This window comes from Epinephelus fuscoguttatus, linkage group LG15 (genome assembly GCF_011397635.1).
Source record: "Epinephelus fuscoguttatus linkage group LG15, E.fuscoguttatus.final_Chr_v1".
NCBI lineage: Eukaryota > Metazoa > Chordata > Actinopteri > Perciformes > Serranidae > Epinephelus > Epinephelus fuscoguttatus.
In genome coordinates, this window is record NC_064766.1 from 42,123,842 (window position 1) to 42,141,661 (window position 17,820).

Here is a 17,820-nt window from a genome sequence, read left to right on the forward strand (position 1 = left end):
TGGAAGAGTGACTCCTGTCCCCTCCTGATCCTGGAAGAATGACTCCTGCCCCCTCCCAATCCTGGAAGAGTGACTCCTGTCCCATCCCAATCCTGGAAGAGTGACTCCTGTCCCATCAAATCCTGGAAGAGTGACTCCTGCCCCCTCCCAATCCTGGAAGAGTGACTCCTGTCCCCTCCCAATTGTAGAAGAATGACTCCTGCCCCCTCCCAATCCTGGAAGAGTGACTCCTGTCCCGTCAAATCCTGGAAGAATGACTCCTGTCCCGTCCCAATCCTGGAAGAATGACTCCTGTCCCGTCCCAATCCTGGAAGAATGACTCCTGCCCCCTCCCAATCCTGGAAGAGTGACTCCTGTCCCGTCCCAATCCTGGAAGAATGACTCCTGTCCCGTCCCAATCCTGGAAGAATGACTCCTGCCCCCTCCCAATCCTGGAAGAGTGACTCCTGTCCCGTCCCAATCCTGGAAGAGTGACTCCTGCCCCCTCCCAATCCTGGAAGAGTGACTCCTGTCCCCTCCCAATCCTGGAAGAATGACTCCTGTCCCCTCCCAATCCTGGAAGAATGACTCCTGTCCCCTCCCAATCCTGGAAGAGTGACTCCTGTCCCGTCAAATCCTGGAAGAGTGACTCCTGTCCCGTCCCAGTCCTGGAAGAATAACTCCTGTCCCGTTCCAATCCTGGAGAGAGTGACTCCTGTCCCGTCAAATCCTGGAAGAGTGACTCCTGTCCCGTCCCAGTCCTGGAAGAGTGACTCCTGTCCCCTCCTGATCCTGGAAGAGTGACTCCTGTCCCGTCCCAGTCCTGGAAGAGTGACTCCTGTCCCGTCAAATCCTGGAAGAGTGACTCCTGTCCCGTCCCAGTCCTGGAAGAGTGACTCCTGTCACTCCTAGACCTACGTATTTATAGACGCATATAATGCTCTCTGGTTGCCAGGGCAACAGCTTTGGTCCCTGTTTACTTCCTGTCAGCTCCATTCCAACAGGAAGTACACTTGGACCGATGTAAAACGTTGTCAAGTTAGAGAATGTCTAAAAACATGAAGGATATTAAACCAAATATAGTGCAATGCTAAAATAACACAGCTAGCATAAATGCTATATCCATGTGGTAAATAACTAGCGCTTAGCATCGTTCCCATGGATCCTTAAAAGGCTTTGAGCTTATTGATCTAAAAATAAGACTTTAATCTATATCAAAATGTCTTTAATCAATCCTACAGAAGTCTTAAAGATGCTCAGACAGAAGAATTATTTTACGAATCTTTTTTTATTTCAGACGTTTGGTGTAAAATCTAAAACAAAAAAAACACAGAGCCACAGAGTTTGAGACACGTGTTCGCCTGTGTTTGACCCAATGTTTCATCATGTTGGACAGACGCAGATTCGTAAATACAGTTTTAAAAATTATTGTAAAAATAACGTTAGCTACGAAGCTCCATAGTGCTGAAGATTAAATGAGCACAAGAACATGAGACACTGTCCCTTTAACTGTCAGCGTTACTCTGTCTGTCAGTCACATTACTCTGTCATAACCTTCATCCTCCTCCCTCCTCCTCCTCAGACGGTGAACCAGCTGGCTCATGCCCTCCACATGGATCCCACTCTGGACTCCGGCAGCCTGGTGAAGGTCATGTGGCCTAAAAGTCGCTGCGCTCTGCTGAGAGACGACCTGGTGCTGATGGACAGGTGACTTCCTGTTCACACCTCCAGCCCAGATCTGATTTAACCCTTTAATCTGCCTCTTCACTGTGACACCTGGAAAAACAGACAGTATTTAGTTTATGTATGTGACGTAAAATAAATCACGGTACATTTCATATCGACCAGACTGTGAAGATCATTTAAGATGTTTGGGCTGAAACATGTTGACAGGAGCAGTTCTGTGTTTTAAGCGTCACTCGATCAGAGGACACATTATTTTATTCTGTTTGAGTTTGTCAGTTTGGTCGTCATGGAAACATTTCAGAGAATCAGAATTCATCCAGGAAAATTTCCACTCTGAGTTTTGAACTCATCAGAAACAAACTGCACCTGAATACAAATAAAAACAGGAAGTCAAAATGTCAGCACAGGAATAATTAACAATATTAATTTCTGCCTCTGACCTCTGACCTCAGCCCTGGTACTGATGTCACTTTGGAGTTAGACAGCTGGATCGATAAGTTCTGTTTGGACGCTGACGTCTTTGTTTTGGTGGGAAACGCTGAGTCGACGCTCATGAACACGGTGAGAGGATTGTGTGTGTGTGTGTGTGTGTGTGCGTGCGTGCATGCATGCGTGTGTGTGTTGATCTTGTTTGTCTCTGTGTGTCTGCAGGAGAAACTTTTCTTCCACAAAGTCAGTGAGAGAATCTCCAAACCAAATATCTTCATTCTCCACAACAGATGGGACGCCTCAGTGAGTGAACCAGAATACATCGAGGAGGTCAGTGTGTGTTTGTGTGTGTGTGTGTGTGTGTGTGTGTGTGTGTGTGTGTGTGTGTGTGTGTTTCAGTTTACACCTGTGACATCACATCATCTTTCCTCACGTCTTTTCTCTGAGATATGAAGAGAAAAAACAAACCAAGAGAGACGAACCAAGTTGAAGGGAAGTGGTAGGGCTGGGCGAGATGACTAATGAATGAATACACTGTATATGTGTCAGTATGAGAACTGATACTCGCAGTACCTTTCGATTCCTTGGTGAAAAGAACCCAGCGATACTCATTTTTTTGAAGAACCGGAAGAACCGATACCAGCGTACGAATCGGTGCTATGACTCGTCCGGAACTGATGGGGGCAGTATACGCCATATAGCGTTACAGTCCATGCCTACATTCAGAGCGAGGGGGTGACGAGGAAGAGGAGAGAGCAGCTGCCTGCTAAAGCCCACATTCAGAACCAGCCATAGCCGCACTTCAGAAAATAGATCTGCTAGCAATATATGCAGTTGTAAACTTTGTTTGTACACAGAGAACAGCTTGAACCAGCTGCGTGTGAGCTAACGATCAGGGACTTCACTCTCAGCAGTACGTGACTGCGCATGTGCGTCTACTTCTGAAACACAGTGGTTAGGGTGCGTTTGATTTATTGTACTGGGACGTTTGTTTTTCCCACAACTGGACCACGGACGTCAAAAAACGCACCGTCAGCACCGGGACAGGACAAACAATAAATGAAACCAACGAAACTCCACACGTTCTTGTGGTCGGCTCAAACGCTGTCAGCATGATTTAAATAGTAAATATTTGGTTTATTGCAGATGTTGATCAGTGTTTTTTACAACTAAAAGTAGATCAAGAGGAAAAGAAAAAAATATAAGTAATATCATTCTGTTGATAGAAATGTTATTTTATATGCAAATATTTTAATGAAGTATTTCTTGTTTAAGTACATGGGATCTTAGTTTTTTGGGGGTTTTTTTACTGTGGAATCGACTTTCATATTGAGAATCAATAAGAATTAATGGTATCGGCACCGCCTACTGAATTTTTGGTATCGTGACATCCCTACTCAGTATTTTGAAATCTGGTCTGAACTACTGTAGACTACTAAAATACATAAGTGCTCTTGTAATAAACAATGTGACTGAGGTGTACCTGGTTTAGGGAACTGAGGTGTACCCACTGTGTCCCCCTGCTGTCCAGGTGAGGAAGCAGCACCTGGACCGCTGTGTGAGTTTCCTGGCAGAGGAGCTGAAGGTGGTCGGTCTGGACGAGGCTCCAGGGAGGATCTTCTTCGTCTCGGCCAAAGAGGTCCTGAACTCCAGGATGCAGCGAGCGCAGGGCATGCCTGAGACAGGTGAGACAGGTGAGGGACAGCAGGGGGAGGAGCCTCCTCATCACACAGACACAGGAGGGCGACTGATGTGTCAAAGTGTCCACAGATGACTTCACTCTGACATACACACCTGAGTACGAGTCGTTATCAGATGAATCGATAAGGGGAGGCCTTAAATCGGACTCAGCATCGACTGTGGGCCATAACGTGTGCAAAGATTTAAAATATCTTATATAGACCCTCTTTATGTTTGTACACAGTGATGATGTATTTTGTGGGCGGAGCCTAACTGTAGAGAAAGGGGCAGTAGTGGTGTCGGTGTGAGCGTCAAATAAAACGCACAAAACACTAATGTTTTCATATCCATGAGTTTCTGATCTACATGTAGCAGAAAATCAAGTTTAGTCTTTGGTTAATTCTAATGTGTATGTTGAGGCTGTAATGGCTGCTGGACGCTCAGTAGAGGAGTGTGTGTCTGGATTATTTAAATGACTTAATTATTTACATGATGAAACATAATTCATCGTGAGAAATGTAAAAACTCAGGTTTGTCAAACATGAACTTGTCTTATTGTCCCTGGTTAATATTTATGGAGACGTCCACACATAATATCATTTAGTACAACTTACCAACGTGCTAGCGCGCTAGCTAGCTAGCTAATGCTGTGTGCTGATTAACACCTGGATCATAACAAAGTATATTATCTGTCACCACTGCTCACTTTATAAAGGACACCACGAGAAAACCTGTTCTCAGTTTATGTTAACGTAGAGACTGTAATGTGTGTTTAGATCAGCTCATCTGCATCCAGGCAGGGAAAATGAAAGGCTCGCTCATGTTAGCCATGTAGCTAACGTAGCTAGCGTGCTACCTATAGCTGAACGCTGACAGGTAGAAACAAACGATGATCCATCATCTGTTTAATAATCTAAACAAAGAACATGTTTTCTTGTGGCGTCCTTTCTAAAATGAGCAGCACTCAAAGTTTCTCTGTTCTGATCCAGGAGTTATGAACAGACAGCATTAGCTAGCTAGCTACAAAGTCGTCTGTTACCTCCACATTAAATGATATTCTGTGTGGACGTCTCCATAAATATTAACCAGGGACAATAAAACAAGTCCATGTTTGACACGTGAGTTTCTTACCTTAACCTGTGTTCCTGTTCTGACATCCAATGACACAACAAGACATTTTTATTCCAGGTACGTCACTGTTTCTCTGCCATCAGTATGCACACGCCACTGCTGTGATGCAACTGTGATGTAACTGTGACGTCTGCTCAGACCATGCTTCACATGGTCAGGTGTTTCTGTTCAGAGCAGTGTAGCAGTCATGGTGTTTAAGTTTGACATCTACAGTAGATAATGACCCGCCAGACGTGTGTCTTCCTGCAGGTGGCGCTCTGGCTGAAGGTTTCCAGGACAGACTGAGAGAGTTCCAGATGTTCGAGAGGACGTTTGAGGTACAAACATTTAGTTTGATGGTCCACATCAGATCAGTGCCGTGAACCTGAGACGGTTTCAAACCACGTCTGATCCTGCAGGAGTTCATCTCTCAGTCTGCAGTGAAGACCAAGTTTGAGCAGCACACAGTGAGAGCGTGGCAGATCACTGAGGCCATCAAAGCTGTGATGGACGCCATCAACATTGCCTCCGCTGACAGGAAGTCAGGAAAACTCACTTCCTGTTTAACATTATATATTTACAGAGTCTTTTTTTTCTGGAGCGTCTGACCTCTGACCTCTGACAGGATCTGCTGCCTGGAGGAGCGCGAGGAGCAGAGGGACCGGCTGGACTTTGTCCGAGGACAGATCAACCGTCTGACCGACAACGTCAAAGAGAGGATCAAGACTCTGACTGATGATGTCACTGCCAAGGTAAAGAGATCCACCTGCTGATCACTGCGCTCACGCTTCAGCAAACACACCTGTCCTGAGTGAATTCAGACTGTTGCTGACTCACGACTGTGACAGAAGAGTCTTTAGCTTCATCACACCTGCGTGCTTAGAAACTGATTCAAGATTTTTAAGTGTCAGGTGGGACCGACCCTCGGTCCTGTTACTGTGACCATCCTCAGACTCACCTGTGTTTAATCACACACCTGTCAGGTGGATGGGTTGTCTCACAGTCTGAGAGAAAATCTCCACTGACAGAATAAAAAGTCTCCGATCTTTAACCAGGTTTCAGTAAAATGAACTGAACGATTTAATTATGGAGACCAAGCTAACGATGTGCAGCATCTCCACACTGACAGAAGTTTAAACATTTATATTTGTATGTGTGATTTAAACGGCTAACTAGCATTAGCTTCAGTGGGTAGTCGACAGTTTGTTTTTATACATCTAAAGAACTTCTGTGAAAGGAACAGTTTGGCAACCAGACCAGGCCTCTATTTGAGACAGGCCTTTATTTGTCACACAGTGTAGCCACGGCAGGCTGCTAAAAGGGACTGGGCCTTTAATTGAAGTTTTACAGTAGATTTGTTTTTAGCTTTCTTTTAGAAATATTCAGGGAGCAGCTTCTCTGATGTCTGTAGGTCACGTGTTCTCTGACGGCGGCTGCATCCCCGATCTTCTCCCAATAAACCAGCAGCAGATGATTGCAGTGTTCTTGGAGACAGATAGTTAGAGGGAGTTAGTGATGTAACTCGGCCCCAGCTCATGGAGGGCTTTGTATACAAGGGGGAGGAGCTTAAAACTAATCCTAAATGTAACAGGAAGTCAGTGCAGAGCAGCTCAGACTGGCCTGATGTGCTCTCTCCTCTTGGTTCTGCTTCATAGCTGCAGAGTTTCACTCAGCTCAAGTCTCTCAGTAAAAAGTTTGTCACAGTCGAGACGGTTTGAAATAAAGACATGAATCAATGTCTCAGCATCTTTTTCATTTAGAAATGGGCGTAGATGTGACGACGGACAGTAACAGCGGGTTGATGTTTGTCAGGTGGCCACGGCGCTGTCCGACCAGATCCGCTCACTTCCTGTTCTGGTGGAGGAGTTCAGAGCCGACTTCAACCCCACACAGGAAACTCTGGAGCTCTACAAGACTGTGAGTACTGCAGCACTCAGGTACTCCACCTGTGTACAGGTACGAGGTTCAAAGTTCACTTTATCTGTCAGCGTGAAGCCGAGATAAGCACGCACACACACACACACACACACACACACACACACACACACACACACACAGAGTCTTAATCTAAATGTTGTTTCGGAGGAACTGACGACACATTAAAGCTGATTTACTTCCAATCCAGTTTACAGCACAAACAGTGTGTGTTTCATTAGTCTCACACACACACACACACACACACACACACCATGTGCACATTTTTCTGTGCCCTGGGTTTTGCCTCTCAGACAGACTGTCCCAAGCTCCTGCAGACACAGCTCAGGGCTAATGAAACACAGTACCAAAACTGAACGTGTGTTTTGACTGACAGGTGACAGGTGGGTGTTATCACAGGGTCAAAGGTCAACATGATCCGCTCCTGTCAACAACACTACGTCTGATTTTATCAGTCAGAATGATACAGATACCTGAAGCAGCGTCATCACATCCTGTTCTTCCTAACATGAATATCAGTGATTATAAACAAAGGAAACTGAGTTCACGTCTGACTTGACTTTATTCTCTCTGCAACTAAACGACAGCAAACAAGTTTTCACCTCAGACACAAAACAGAGAGAAATAATGCTGATGATGGGAGTTGATGTCTTTCAGTGAGTGTTTTTGTCTCGTGTCCTCAGAAGCTGCTGCAGCACGTGGAGGAGAGGATGGTCGGCAGTTTGTCTCACCGCTGCTCCGTCAGCGTCCTCAAAGACATCAGAGACGCTCAGAGATTCATGATCGGTATGTCGTCTCTTCACGTGTTGGTTCACCGCTGGTCACAAACGTGTCACGTGATCCTCTGTCCTCTGTCCTCAGACAGCGTCCGTCCTCTGCTGTCTCTGCCCGTCCACGATCAGCTCTCCGCTCCCTCCATGTCCTTCGACCTGACGTACGACCTCGGCCTCGTCGCCCTCTGTGCAGATTTTCGTGAAAACATTGAGTTCCAGTTTTCTCTGGGCTGGACCGCCCTCGTCACCCGCTTCATCGGAGCCACCAACGCCAAGCGAGCGCTGAGTGGCTCCGACCCGCGACTGCAGGTGTCCTCACCACATCCTTTAGTTCTGAAATGGCAGCTGTTTATAACTGCTCCCAAAGTTTTCCTCTGGTACAGACAGGCCACGCCCCACCTGATGTTTGACCAGTATTTATTCTCCAGCACACACCCTGAAACCCTCACACCACGTGAATAATTCAGACACCAGCATTTTGTCAGCACAGAATAAATCCACAAACCTCCACTAAATATCAGGACAAAATAAATCACAGTCACATCGTGTGTCTTCTGACCACCAACAGTTCAAGACATGTTGCAGTCCTTTAACATGCTGGCTCTGTCTGTGGCCAGCAGGTCCCGGCAGCTGACAGGTTCATGCTGTTCATTCAGCACAATACACACTTTGACCAGTAGGTGTCAGTAACACTCCACAGTTAGTTTTTTATATGGAAACACGTCCTCCGTGACAGCGACACAGAGGACGTGTTTTTTTTTACAGGGCTGTGAAACTGTCATTTCTTAAAATTATAATTATTTACTGAATTTTAATAAATAATTGAGACGAATCAGTGTTTTAAGATCATGTATAAAGTTATTTTGAATTTCCAAACAGTTCTGAAGTCCACGTTAATGATTGAAAATCAAATGAATGAAAAGAAATTTAACTTTTGGTGTTCTTACAGATCAGCTGCTGTTTGTTTGTTTGTTTGTTTGTTTGTTTTGAAAGGATTACTCTGTTCCAGTTGAGAAAGTTACTGTGATATAATTTTGATGACTCGCTGACGTCCAGTGATCTGGTTAATGTGACATCATCGTCACTTTTGCATTTAGTGTCTCTGATTCATACAGGTCCTGTAAGTGTCAAACTATTGTCCCAAGGACGGTCACAACATGTCCTCCTGAGGACGTCCCCTTAATACATTTTTTTCTCCTCTCAGTGTGACGGTACAAACAGATCATAAATAAATATAACGAAATACACCGACATGAACACAAGACATAAAACACACATCATGATATGATCAGTGTTTCTGTCGTACATGAGTGTGAGTGTGTCGTATGTTCATATGTTCCTAACTGTGACCAGAGGAATGTTCCTGGAGGAGACAGAAATAAATTAATAGAATTAATAATAACAATGTTGTTAGGAATAAAATAAAGAGTTAAAACATACGTGCATCACACACACATGTATGTGACAGTTTTAATCCTGTAACTGTGAAAAAACTCATTATCCCTCGCTACAGGAAGGCGCCAACTTTAAGGATGAGATGGTGGTTTCCATAGCGACAGGTCTGGTCTCCGTCACCTCCCGGGCGTCCATGATGGTGCTGGTCATCGGAGGAGTGGTACGCCTTGATTGTTTAGTCTGTAAAACGTCATTTGAAGTCGTGCATTTATAATTTCTTTATTTGTTGTTTCTAACATTATTATTTCAATTAGGAAAATAAATTTTATTCTTTAGTTTATTTTTTTTTTGTTTTGGTTCTGATTTTATTTTTTAAGTTTCCAGCTGGTTGTTGTCACAACAGTTAGAGAGGAGCAGTCGTTTGGTCTCAGGCTCCTCCCACAGCTCGTTAAATGTGTCTGAAAAATAAGAACAAAGTTTAAAAACAGAACGTGAGACATAAAATAGTGCCGAAGATAAAAAATCGAATAAAATCATATTTGTGTTGTTGGTTGAACCTGTACCTCAGCGGTCTCTCAGGTGTCGTGTGTGTGTGTGTGTGTGTGTGCTGCAGGTGTGGCGTTCGGTGGGCTGGCGTGTCATCGCTCTGTCACTGTCTCTGTACGGTCTCCTCTACCTGTACGAGAAACTCACCTGGACCGACGCCAGTAGAGAGCGCGCTCTGAAGCGGCAGTTTGTGGAGCACACCGCCCACCGCCTGAGGGCTGTCATCCCTGTCACCAGCTCTGCCTGCAGCCAGCAGGTGTATAAGTAAGACCCCGCCCCACTCCTGACACACACAGTCACACCTGAGCCGGCAACTGATGTTAGCTTTAACACACCTGATGTTAGTTCTGACTCACCTGTCGTGTCTTGACATTAGCTCTGACTCACCTGTCGTGTTGAGCGCCTGACGTTAGCTCTGACTCACCTGTCGTGTTGAGCGCCTGACGTTAGCTTTGACTCACCTGTCGTGTTGAGCGCCTGACGTTAGCTCTGACTCACCTGTCGTGTTGAGCGCCTGACGTTAGCTTTGACTCACCTGTCGTGTTGAGCGCCTGACGTTAGCTTTGACTCACCTGTCGTGTTGAGCGCCTGATGTTAGCTCTGACTCACCTGTCGTGTTGAGTGCCTGACGTTAGCTTTGACTCACCTGTCGTGTCCTGACGTTAGCTCTGACTCACCTGTCGTGTTGAACGCCTGACGTTAGCTCTGACTCACCTGTCGTGTCCTGACATTAGCTCTGACTCACCTGTCCTGTTGAACGCCTGACGTTAGCTCTGACTCACCTGTCGTGTTGAACGCCTGACGTTAGCTCTGACTCACCTGTCGTGTCCTGACATTAGCTCTGACTCACCTGTCGTGTTGAACGCTTGACATTAGCTCTGACTCACCTGTCGTGTTGAACGCCTGACATTAGCTCTGACTCACCTGTCGTGTTGAACGCCTGACGTTAGCTTTGACTCACCTGTCGTGTTGAACGCCTGACGTTAGCTCTGACTCACCTGTCGTGTCCTGACATTAGCTCTGACTCACCTGTCGTGTTGAACGCCTGACGTTAGCTCTGACTCACTTGTCGTGTTGAACACCTGTTGTTAGCTCTGACTCACCTGTCGTGTTGAACACCTGACGTTAGCTCTGACTCACCTGTTGCGTTGAACGCCTGACGTTAGCTCTGACTCACCTGTTGCGTTGAACACCTGACGTTAGCTCTGACTCACCTGTTGCGTTGAACGCCTGACGTTAGCTCTGACTCACCTGTCGTGTTGAACGCCTGATGTTAGCTGTGACTCACCTGTCGTGTTGAACACCTGACGTTAGCTCTGACTCACCTGTCGTGTCCTGACGTTAGCTCTGACTCACCTGTCGTGTTGAACGCCTGACGTTAGCTCTGACTCACCTGTCGTGTTGAACGCCTGACGTTAGCTCTGACTCACCTGTCGTGTCCTGACATTAGCTCTGACTCACCTGTCGTGTTGAAAGCCTGACGTTAGCTCTGACTCACCTGTCGTGTCCTGACATTAGCTCTGACTCACCTGTCGTGTTGAACGCCTGACATTAGCTCTGACTCACCTGTCGTGTTGAACGCCTGACGTTAGCTCTGACTCACCTGTCGTGTCCTGACATTAGCTCTGACTCACCTGTCGTGTTGAACGCCTGACGTTAGCTCTGACTCACCTGTCGTGTTGAACACCTGACGTTAGCTCTGACTCACCTGTCGTGTCCTGACATTAGCTCTGACTCACCTGTCGTGTTGAACGCCTGACATTAGCTCTGACTCACCTGTCGTGTTGAACGCCTGACGTTAGCTCTGACTCACCTGTCGTGTCCTGACATTAGCTCTGACTCACCTGTCGTGTTGAACGCCTGACGTTAGCTCTGACTCACCTGTCGTGTTGAACGCCTGACGTTAGCTCTGACTCACCTGTCGTGTCCTGACATTAGCTCTGACTCACCTGTCGTGTTGAACGCCTGACGTTAGCTTTGACTCACCTGTCGTGTCCTGACATTAGCTCTGACTCACCTGTCGTGTTGAACGCCTGACGTTAGCTTTGACTCACCTGTCGTGTTGAACGCCTGACGTTAGCTCTGACTCACCTGTCGTGTCCTGACATTAGCTCTGACTCACCTGTCGTGTTGAACGCCTGACGTTAGCTCTGACTCACCTGTCGTGTCCTGACATTAGCTCTGACTCACCTGTCGTGTTGAACACCTGACGTTAGCTCTGACTCACCTGTCGTGTCCTGACGTTAGCTCTGACTCACCTGTCGTGTTGAACACCTGACGTTAGCTCTGACTCACCTGTTGCGTTGAACGCCTGACGTTAGCTCTGACTCACCTGTTGCGTTGAACACCTGACGTTAGCTCTGACTCACCTGTTGCGTTGAACGCCTGACGTTAGCTCTGACTCACCTGTCGTGTCCTGACGTTAGCTCTGACTCACCTGTCGTGTCCTGACATTAGCTCTGACTCACCTGTCGTGTTGAACGCCTGACGTTAGCTCTGACTCACCTGTCGTGTCCTGACATTAGCTCTGACTCACCTGTCGTGTTGAACGCCTGACGTTAGCTTTGACTCACCTGTCGTGTTGAACGCCTGACGTTAGCTTTGACTCACCTGTCGTGTCCTGACGTTAGCTCTGACTCACCTGTCGTGTTGAACGCCTGACGTTAGCTTTGACTCACCTGTCGTGTTGAGCGCCTGACGTTAGCTTTGACTCACCTGTCGTGTTGAGCGCCTGACGTTAGCTCTGACTCACCTGTCGTGTTGAGTGCCTGACGTTAGCTTTGACTCTGACCTGTCGTGTTGAACGCCTGACGTTAGCTCTGACTCACCTGTCGTGTTGAACGCCTGACGTTAGCTTTGACTCACCTGTCGTGTTGAGCGCCTGATGTTAGCTGTGACTCACCTGTCGTGTTGAACACCTGACGTTAGCTTTGTCTCACCTGTCGTGTCCTGATGTTAGCTCTGACTCACCTGCTGTGTCCTGACGTTAGCTCTGACTCACCTGTCGCGTTGAACGCCTGACGTTAGCTTTGACTCACCTGTCGTGTTGAGCGCCTGATGTTAGCTGTGACTCACCTGTCGTGTTGAACACCTGACGTTAGCTTTGTCTCACCTGTCGTGTCCTGATGTTAGCTCTGACTCACCTGCTGTGTCCTGACGTTAGCTCTGACTCACCTGTCGTGTTGAACACCTGACGTTAGCTCTGACTCACCTGTCGTGTTGAACACCTGACATTAGCTCTGACTCACCTGTTGCGTTTGTGTTTGAGGGAGCTGTCGTCCACCTTCAGCCGTCTGACTCAGAGAGTGGACCTGAGTGAAGCCGAACTGGAGGGAAACATCCGTCAGCTGAGCTTCAGGATCCAGAGACTGGAGAACATCCAGAGGAGGTCCAAGGCCTTCAGGTCAGAGGTCACACTGTCACTGAGGGGGGGGCGGGGTCTTTGAGAGGCTGCAGGTACGCCAGCAGATCTTAGATCCACTAATGTTTTAATCCCAACAGGAAACTGTTCCTTTATAGCAGCTTTAAGAATAAAAGACGAAGCTTCTGTTGGACAGATCCTGTGGACCGTTTGATGCTCTGCTGTTGCTAGGACAACAGCTCAGGTCCCTGTTTACTTCCTGTCAGCTGCCAGGTGGACCAAGCAGACACTGGTTTTCATGTTGGACACCGTAGTTAGTAGCTCCTCCGCGATGAGCAGCGTCAGATAAACACAGATTTATAACCTGAACCTGTTTCTTCATCGTATGCTGTGAGACCCTCTGAGGCTTGTTGTGATTTATGATTCTGGGCTTTATGAATAAAGCTGAATTGAATTTAAAGGGCCGCCACGCTGCTGAGTGAGTCAGAGTGAAGAGGTGGAGACTGACTGAGTTCTGTGTGTGTTTTCAGGAACAGAGCGACGGAGCTGGAGACTCAGCTGGAGCTCTTCTCTGTTCAGTACCTGCAGGGAAACTGAAGCACAGCTGAGAGCTGCAGCGCCTCCTGCTGACAGACCTCCACACTGTGACTCTGATCTCCAAACTGTCTCCTCTCACTCCTCCTTCCTCCGCCTCTGCTCAGGACGAGTCGTGAACGCAGGGCGCCGCGCAGCAAAGTGACCGACTGCACTGTTGAACTCTGAGCTTTTGTTCTGTTATTACAGATATTAGGTTTCATTATTTCAGGAGGTGGGAGGACACGAGTCACGTGACTTGAGGACTTGAGACTTGCTTGACTAACACTGATGAAAGACTCGACTTAACTTTGACTCGGTAACCAAGACTTGATTTTGACTTGAGACGGACAACTTGAAATTACTTGACCTTTTTTAATTCAATATTTATATTTTTCTAGATGTTGAGAAGTTTTGTTTTTAAATTATGATGTTGCAGCCAGGGAGGACCCACCGGCTTACATTTGTACTCACGCCACCACAGCTCTGTGCTCCTCTCTCACAGCTCTGTGCTCCTCTCTCACAGCTCTGTGCTCCTCTTTCACAGCTCTGTGCTCCTCTCTCACAGCTCTGTCCTCCTCTCTCACAGCTCTGTGCTCCTCTCTCACAGCTCGTCCTCCTCTTTCACAGCTCGTCCTCCTCTCTCACAGCTCTGTGCTCCTCTTTCACAGCTCTGTGCTCCTCTTTCACAGCTCGTCCTCCTCTTTCACAGCTGTGTGCTCCTCTTTCACAGCTCTGTCCTCCTCTCTCACAGCTCTGTGCTCCTCTTTCACAGCTCTGTGCTCCTCTTTCACAGCTCGTCCTCCTCTTTCACAGCTCTGTGCTCCTCTCTCACAGCTCTGTGCTCCTCTTTCACAGCTCGTCCTCCTCTTTCACAGCTCTGTGCTCCTCTCTCACAGCTCTGTGCTCCTCTTTCACAGCTCGTCCTCCTCTTTCACAGCTCTGTGCTCCTCTCTCACAGCTCTGTCCTCCTCTTTCACAGCTCTGTCCTCCTCTCTCACAGCTCTGTGCTCCTCTTTCACAGCTCTGTGCTCCTCTTTCACAGCTCGTCCTCCTCTTTCACAGCTCTGTGCTCCTCTCTCACAGCTCTGTCCTCCTCTTTCACAGCTCTGTGCTCCTCTCTCACAGCTCTGTTCTCTCTCACAGCTCTGTGCTCCTCTTTCACAGCTCGTCCTCCTCTCTCACAGCTCTGTGCTCCTCTTTCACAGCTCGTCCTCCTCTTTCACAGCTCTGTGCTCCTCTCTCACAGCTCTGTCCTCCTCTTTCACAGCTCTGTGCTCCTCTCTCACAGCTCTGTTCTCTCTCACAGCTCGTCCTCCTCTTTCACAGCTCGTCCTCCTCTTTCACAGCTCTGTGCTCCTCTCTCACAGCTCTGTTCTCCTCTTTCACAGCTCTGTTCTCCTCTCTCACAGCTCTGTTCTCCTCTTTCACAGCTCTGTTCTCTCTCACAGCTCTGTTCTCTCTCACAGCTCTGTGCTCCTCTTTCACAGCTCTGTGCTCCTCTTTCACAGCTCTGTGCTCCTCTCTCACAGCTCTGTTCTCCTCTCTTACAGCTCTGTTCTCTCTCACAGCTCTGTGCTCCTCTCTCACAGCTCTGTGCTCCTCTTTCACAGCTCTGTGCTCCTCTTTCACAGCTCGTCCTCCTCTTTCACAGCTCTGTGCTCCTCTCTCACAGCTCTGTGCTCCTCTTTCACAGCTCTGTCCTCCTCTCTCACAGCTCTGTGCTCCTCTTTCACAGCTCTGTCCTCCTCTCTCACAGCTCTGTTCTCCTCTTTCACAGCTCTGTGCTCCTCTTTCACAGCTCGTCCTCCTCTTTCACAGCTCTGTGCTCCTCTCTCACAGCTCTGTCCTCCTCCTCCACAGCTCTGTCCTCCTCCTCCACAGCTCTGGAAACAGCGAGACACACTGACCCAGGGCCCAAACTGACACCTCCATCATGTTTGTTTTGTCCGACCAACTGTTCAAACTTCAACAAAAAAATAATAAAAAGCAAAAGCAGGAAAAAAATCAGCTAGGGTGTCTGGGCTCAGCCTCAGAGATAGGAGGAGGAGGAGTCAGACATCTGGAGGGAGCTCGGAGTAGAGCCGCTGCTCCTTCATGTTGAGGTGGTTCAACATCTGATCAGGATCCTCCTGGTCCAGCTGGTAGGAGGCCCCGGGGCAGACCCAGAACACACTGGAGGGATTATAGATCTCATCTGGTCTGGGAACACCTCGGGGTCCTCCAGGAGGAGCTGGAGGAAGGAGCTGAGGAGAGGGACGTCTGGAGGACTTTGATCAGCCTGCTGCCCCCAAGACCTGACCTCAGATAAGAGGATGAAGATGGATGGATGAATTATTAAAATAGAGGCACGGTTATTTTCTGTCAGTTCAATAACTGACTCGTAGTTCCAGATGGACTTGAACAGTTTCAGATGTTGCGAGTGTCAAGTCTTAATTAGTTGAGTAACGCGTAACTAAAGCTGTCAAAGTACAAGTCAAGGTAGACGGTGACCTGAGAGGAGAATGTGTTGATTCCACCACTGGCTGCAGTTTGTTTATTGTCTTTACGAGTTTGTAAGTATGACTCGACTCAACTTGACTGATTTCCACAACAGTGACTTGGGACTTGAATGTTATGAGTTGAGACTTGTTAATGATTTGCACATGTGTGACTTGCTCCCACCTCTGCCAAAAACATGGACCAGCTGTTGATGAGAACACTGCGCGCTGTTTGTCCTTCTGACTCGATGTCATCACCGTTCACTGCTTTTTGGTTCCAGCTGAGAACCAAGTCCTCAGGTCCTGAACCAGTTTATTTTTGGTGGAGGTGCTCTGGACGGTTCATCATCAGGAGCAGGAACCAGAACAGAACCGGTTCGAAGTTGGTGGAAAAGGAGAACGTGAATGAAGACAGGAAACATTATTAATATTTTAAGGTTTTCTTATGTTCAGACAGACAGGATGTGATGATGTGTTTTACCTGCCTGACAGTTTGGACTGAGACTCCAGTCTTCCTCATCCGACGTGCTGCTGACGTGTCATATATCAGCTTCTGGGCCTGACAGACCAATCAGAGTCTGTCAGGCCCACCCCGCCTCCCGCGGCGTTGTTCGTTCTCTGGAGGAGGGAATCCCAGGTATGTGAGAGGGTGTACGCCCCCTCATCCCGGTTGATGGTGCTGCTTCCTGATCTCAATGGCCTCTTTTATCCACCATTTGAATTTATTGGTCTCTGGTGTGATTATTTTGCTCCTGTCCCAGTCCATGATGTGGTTATTTCTCCTGCAGTGATCTGTGGTGGATGATTTTAGGTTTTCCTGTTCTGCTTTGTCTTTTCATGTCCTTGTGAATCGCCCCGCTGTCTCTTTTTCGCATTCTTTCGCATTTGCGTTCTTGTCACATCTCCTCACATCCTGTCTGTCTGAATATAAGAAAACCTTAAAATATCCTAAATAGGAAGACAGTATGAACCTTATCAATCCAAATATTATTAATCTTCAGTTGGAGTCATCAAACTGTTCTTAACACGGGTCATATCCACAGTGAGGAGCTGCAGCCATTATTCATGTTTAGAAAAGTAATCATTACCTACATTAATGATCAGTTCATGGCTTCAGTTTGGAATGACGAGACATTTCTCTGTCCGACGTGATAGTAAATGTTAGAGATGCACCGTATTGGATTTGTTGCTGATGTATAACGAGTGATTTGGCCGATAACTTTGTTTCCGTCCTCATGTCAGTGATGATCATCAAGTCTCTTCTGTAGATGAATTAACATCATATTATACACACAGACTGTGATGGTGACGGCCCACCAGCAGGTGGAGACATGAAACACTGTTCAGTGTCTGTAACATTCATTCAGTGTCTCTAGTAAATGTGATATTTAAATAAAGAAGATGTGATGCTGTTACTTCAGGCTCCAGCATCATGTATCAGACATTTATCTGTTATTTTACAGACCAAACCTCACAGAGAGGAAAATGTCTACACATGAATCTGTGACAGTCATCAGTGAAGTCCTGACCAGAGGTTGAGCGGTGGTAGATTTTTAATGGCCGATAAAATAACAATAGTTCAGAGCAGGAAGGCTTGATAGAACTGCAACAGCCCCTACAGGCCACCCCAAAGTTCCTCGATTGACGAAGCTAATGCAACTCAAATTGTCCCCCCACTTAAGTGAGGAGGAGATAGTGGTACATAAAAACATTAAGTTGTTCCACCTCCACCCCTTGGATGGACAGGGGCTGAGACACTCTCCCCTTCCGACAAAAGTCCACTACTAACTCCTCAGTTTCAGAGACGTTTAGCTCTAGATTATGGAGGGAGCACCGCTCAGTTAGTCTGAGGACCTCATCCCTATATGCAGTA

At 47.3% G+C, this 17,820-nt stretch overlaps 1 protein-coding gene across 4 annotated transcripts; it reads left to right on the plus strand.

Moving 5' to 3' along the window:
- The first annotated feature begins 939 nt into the window (after window positions 1–939).
- LOC125901821 (mitofusin-1-like) lies at window positions 940–13,881 on the plus strand. 4 transcript variants are annotated; one of them, XM_049597757.1, is made up of 14 exons: window positions 940–1,686; window positions 2,118–2,226; window positions 2,317–2,424; window positions 3,626–3,788; window positions 5,155–5,222; window positions 5,304–5,425; window positions 5,510–5,636; window positions 6,697–6,840; window positions 7,503–7,605; window positions 7,681–7,901; window positions 9,106–9,207; window positions 9,601–9,797; window positions 12,802–12,936; window positions 13,425–13,881. In XM_049597757.1, exons 1-14 carry the CDS (start codon window positions 1,469–1,471, stop codon window positions 13,489–13,491), a joined length of 1,884 nt encoding a protein of 627 aa, XP_049453714.1. In that variant the 5' UTR covers window positions 940–1,468; the 3' UTR covers window positions 13,492–13,881. The 4 variants fall into 4 exon arrangements, with proteins under 4 accessions (XP_049453714.1, XP_049453715.1, XP_049453716.1 ...); XM_049597758.1 differs by having other exon boundaries at window positions 6,697–6,801; XM_049597759.1 differs by having other exon boundaries at window positions 3,626–3,779; window positions 6,697–6,801.
- The last annotated feature ends 3,939 nt before the right edge of the window (window positions 13,882–17,820 follow it).

Bases quoted from the DNA above. Each gene is read 5' to 3' on its own strand.
- LOC125901821 (XM_049597756.1), top strand. From the start codon at position 1,469: ATGAGACACTGTCCCTTTAACTGTCAGCGTTACTCTGTCTGTCAGTCA. The intron at 1,687-2,117 runs GTGACTTCCTGT...CTCTGACCTCAG, and splicing joins GACCTGGTGCTGATGGACAG to CCCTGGTACTGATGTCACTT. The intron at 5,223-5,303 runs GTACAAACATTT...CTGATCCTGCAG, and splicing joins TGTTCGAGAGGACGTTTGAG to GAGTTCATCTCTCAGTCTGC.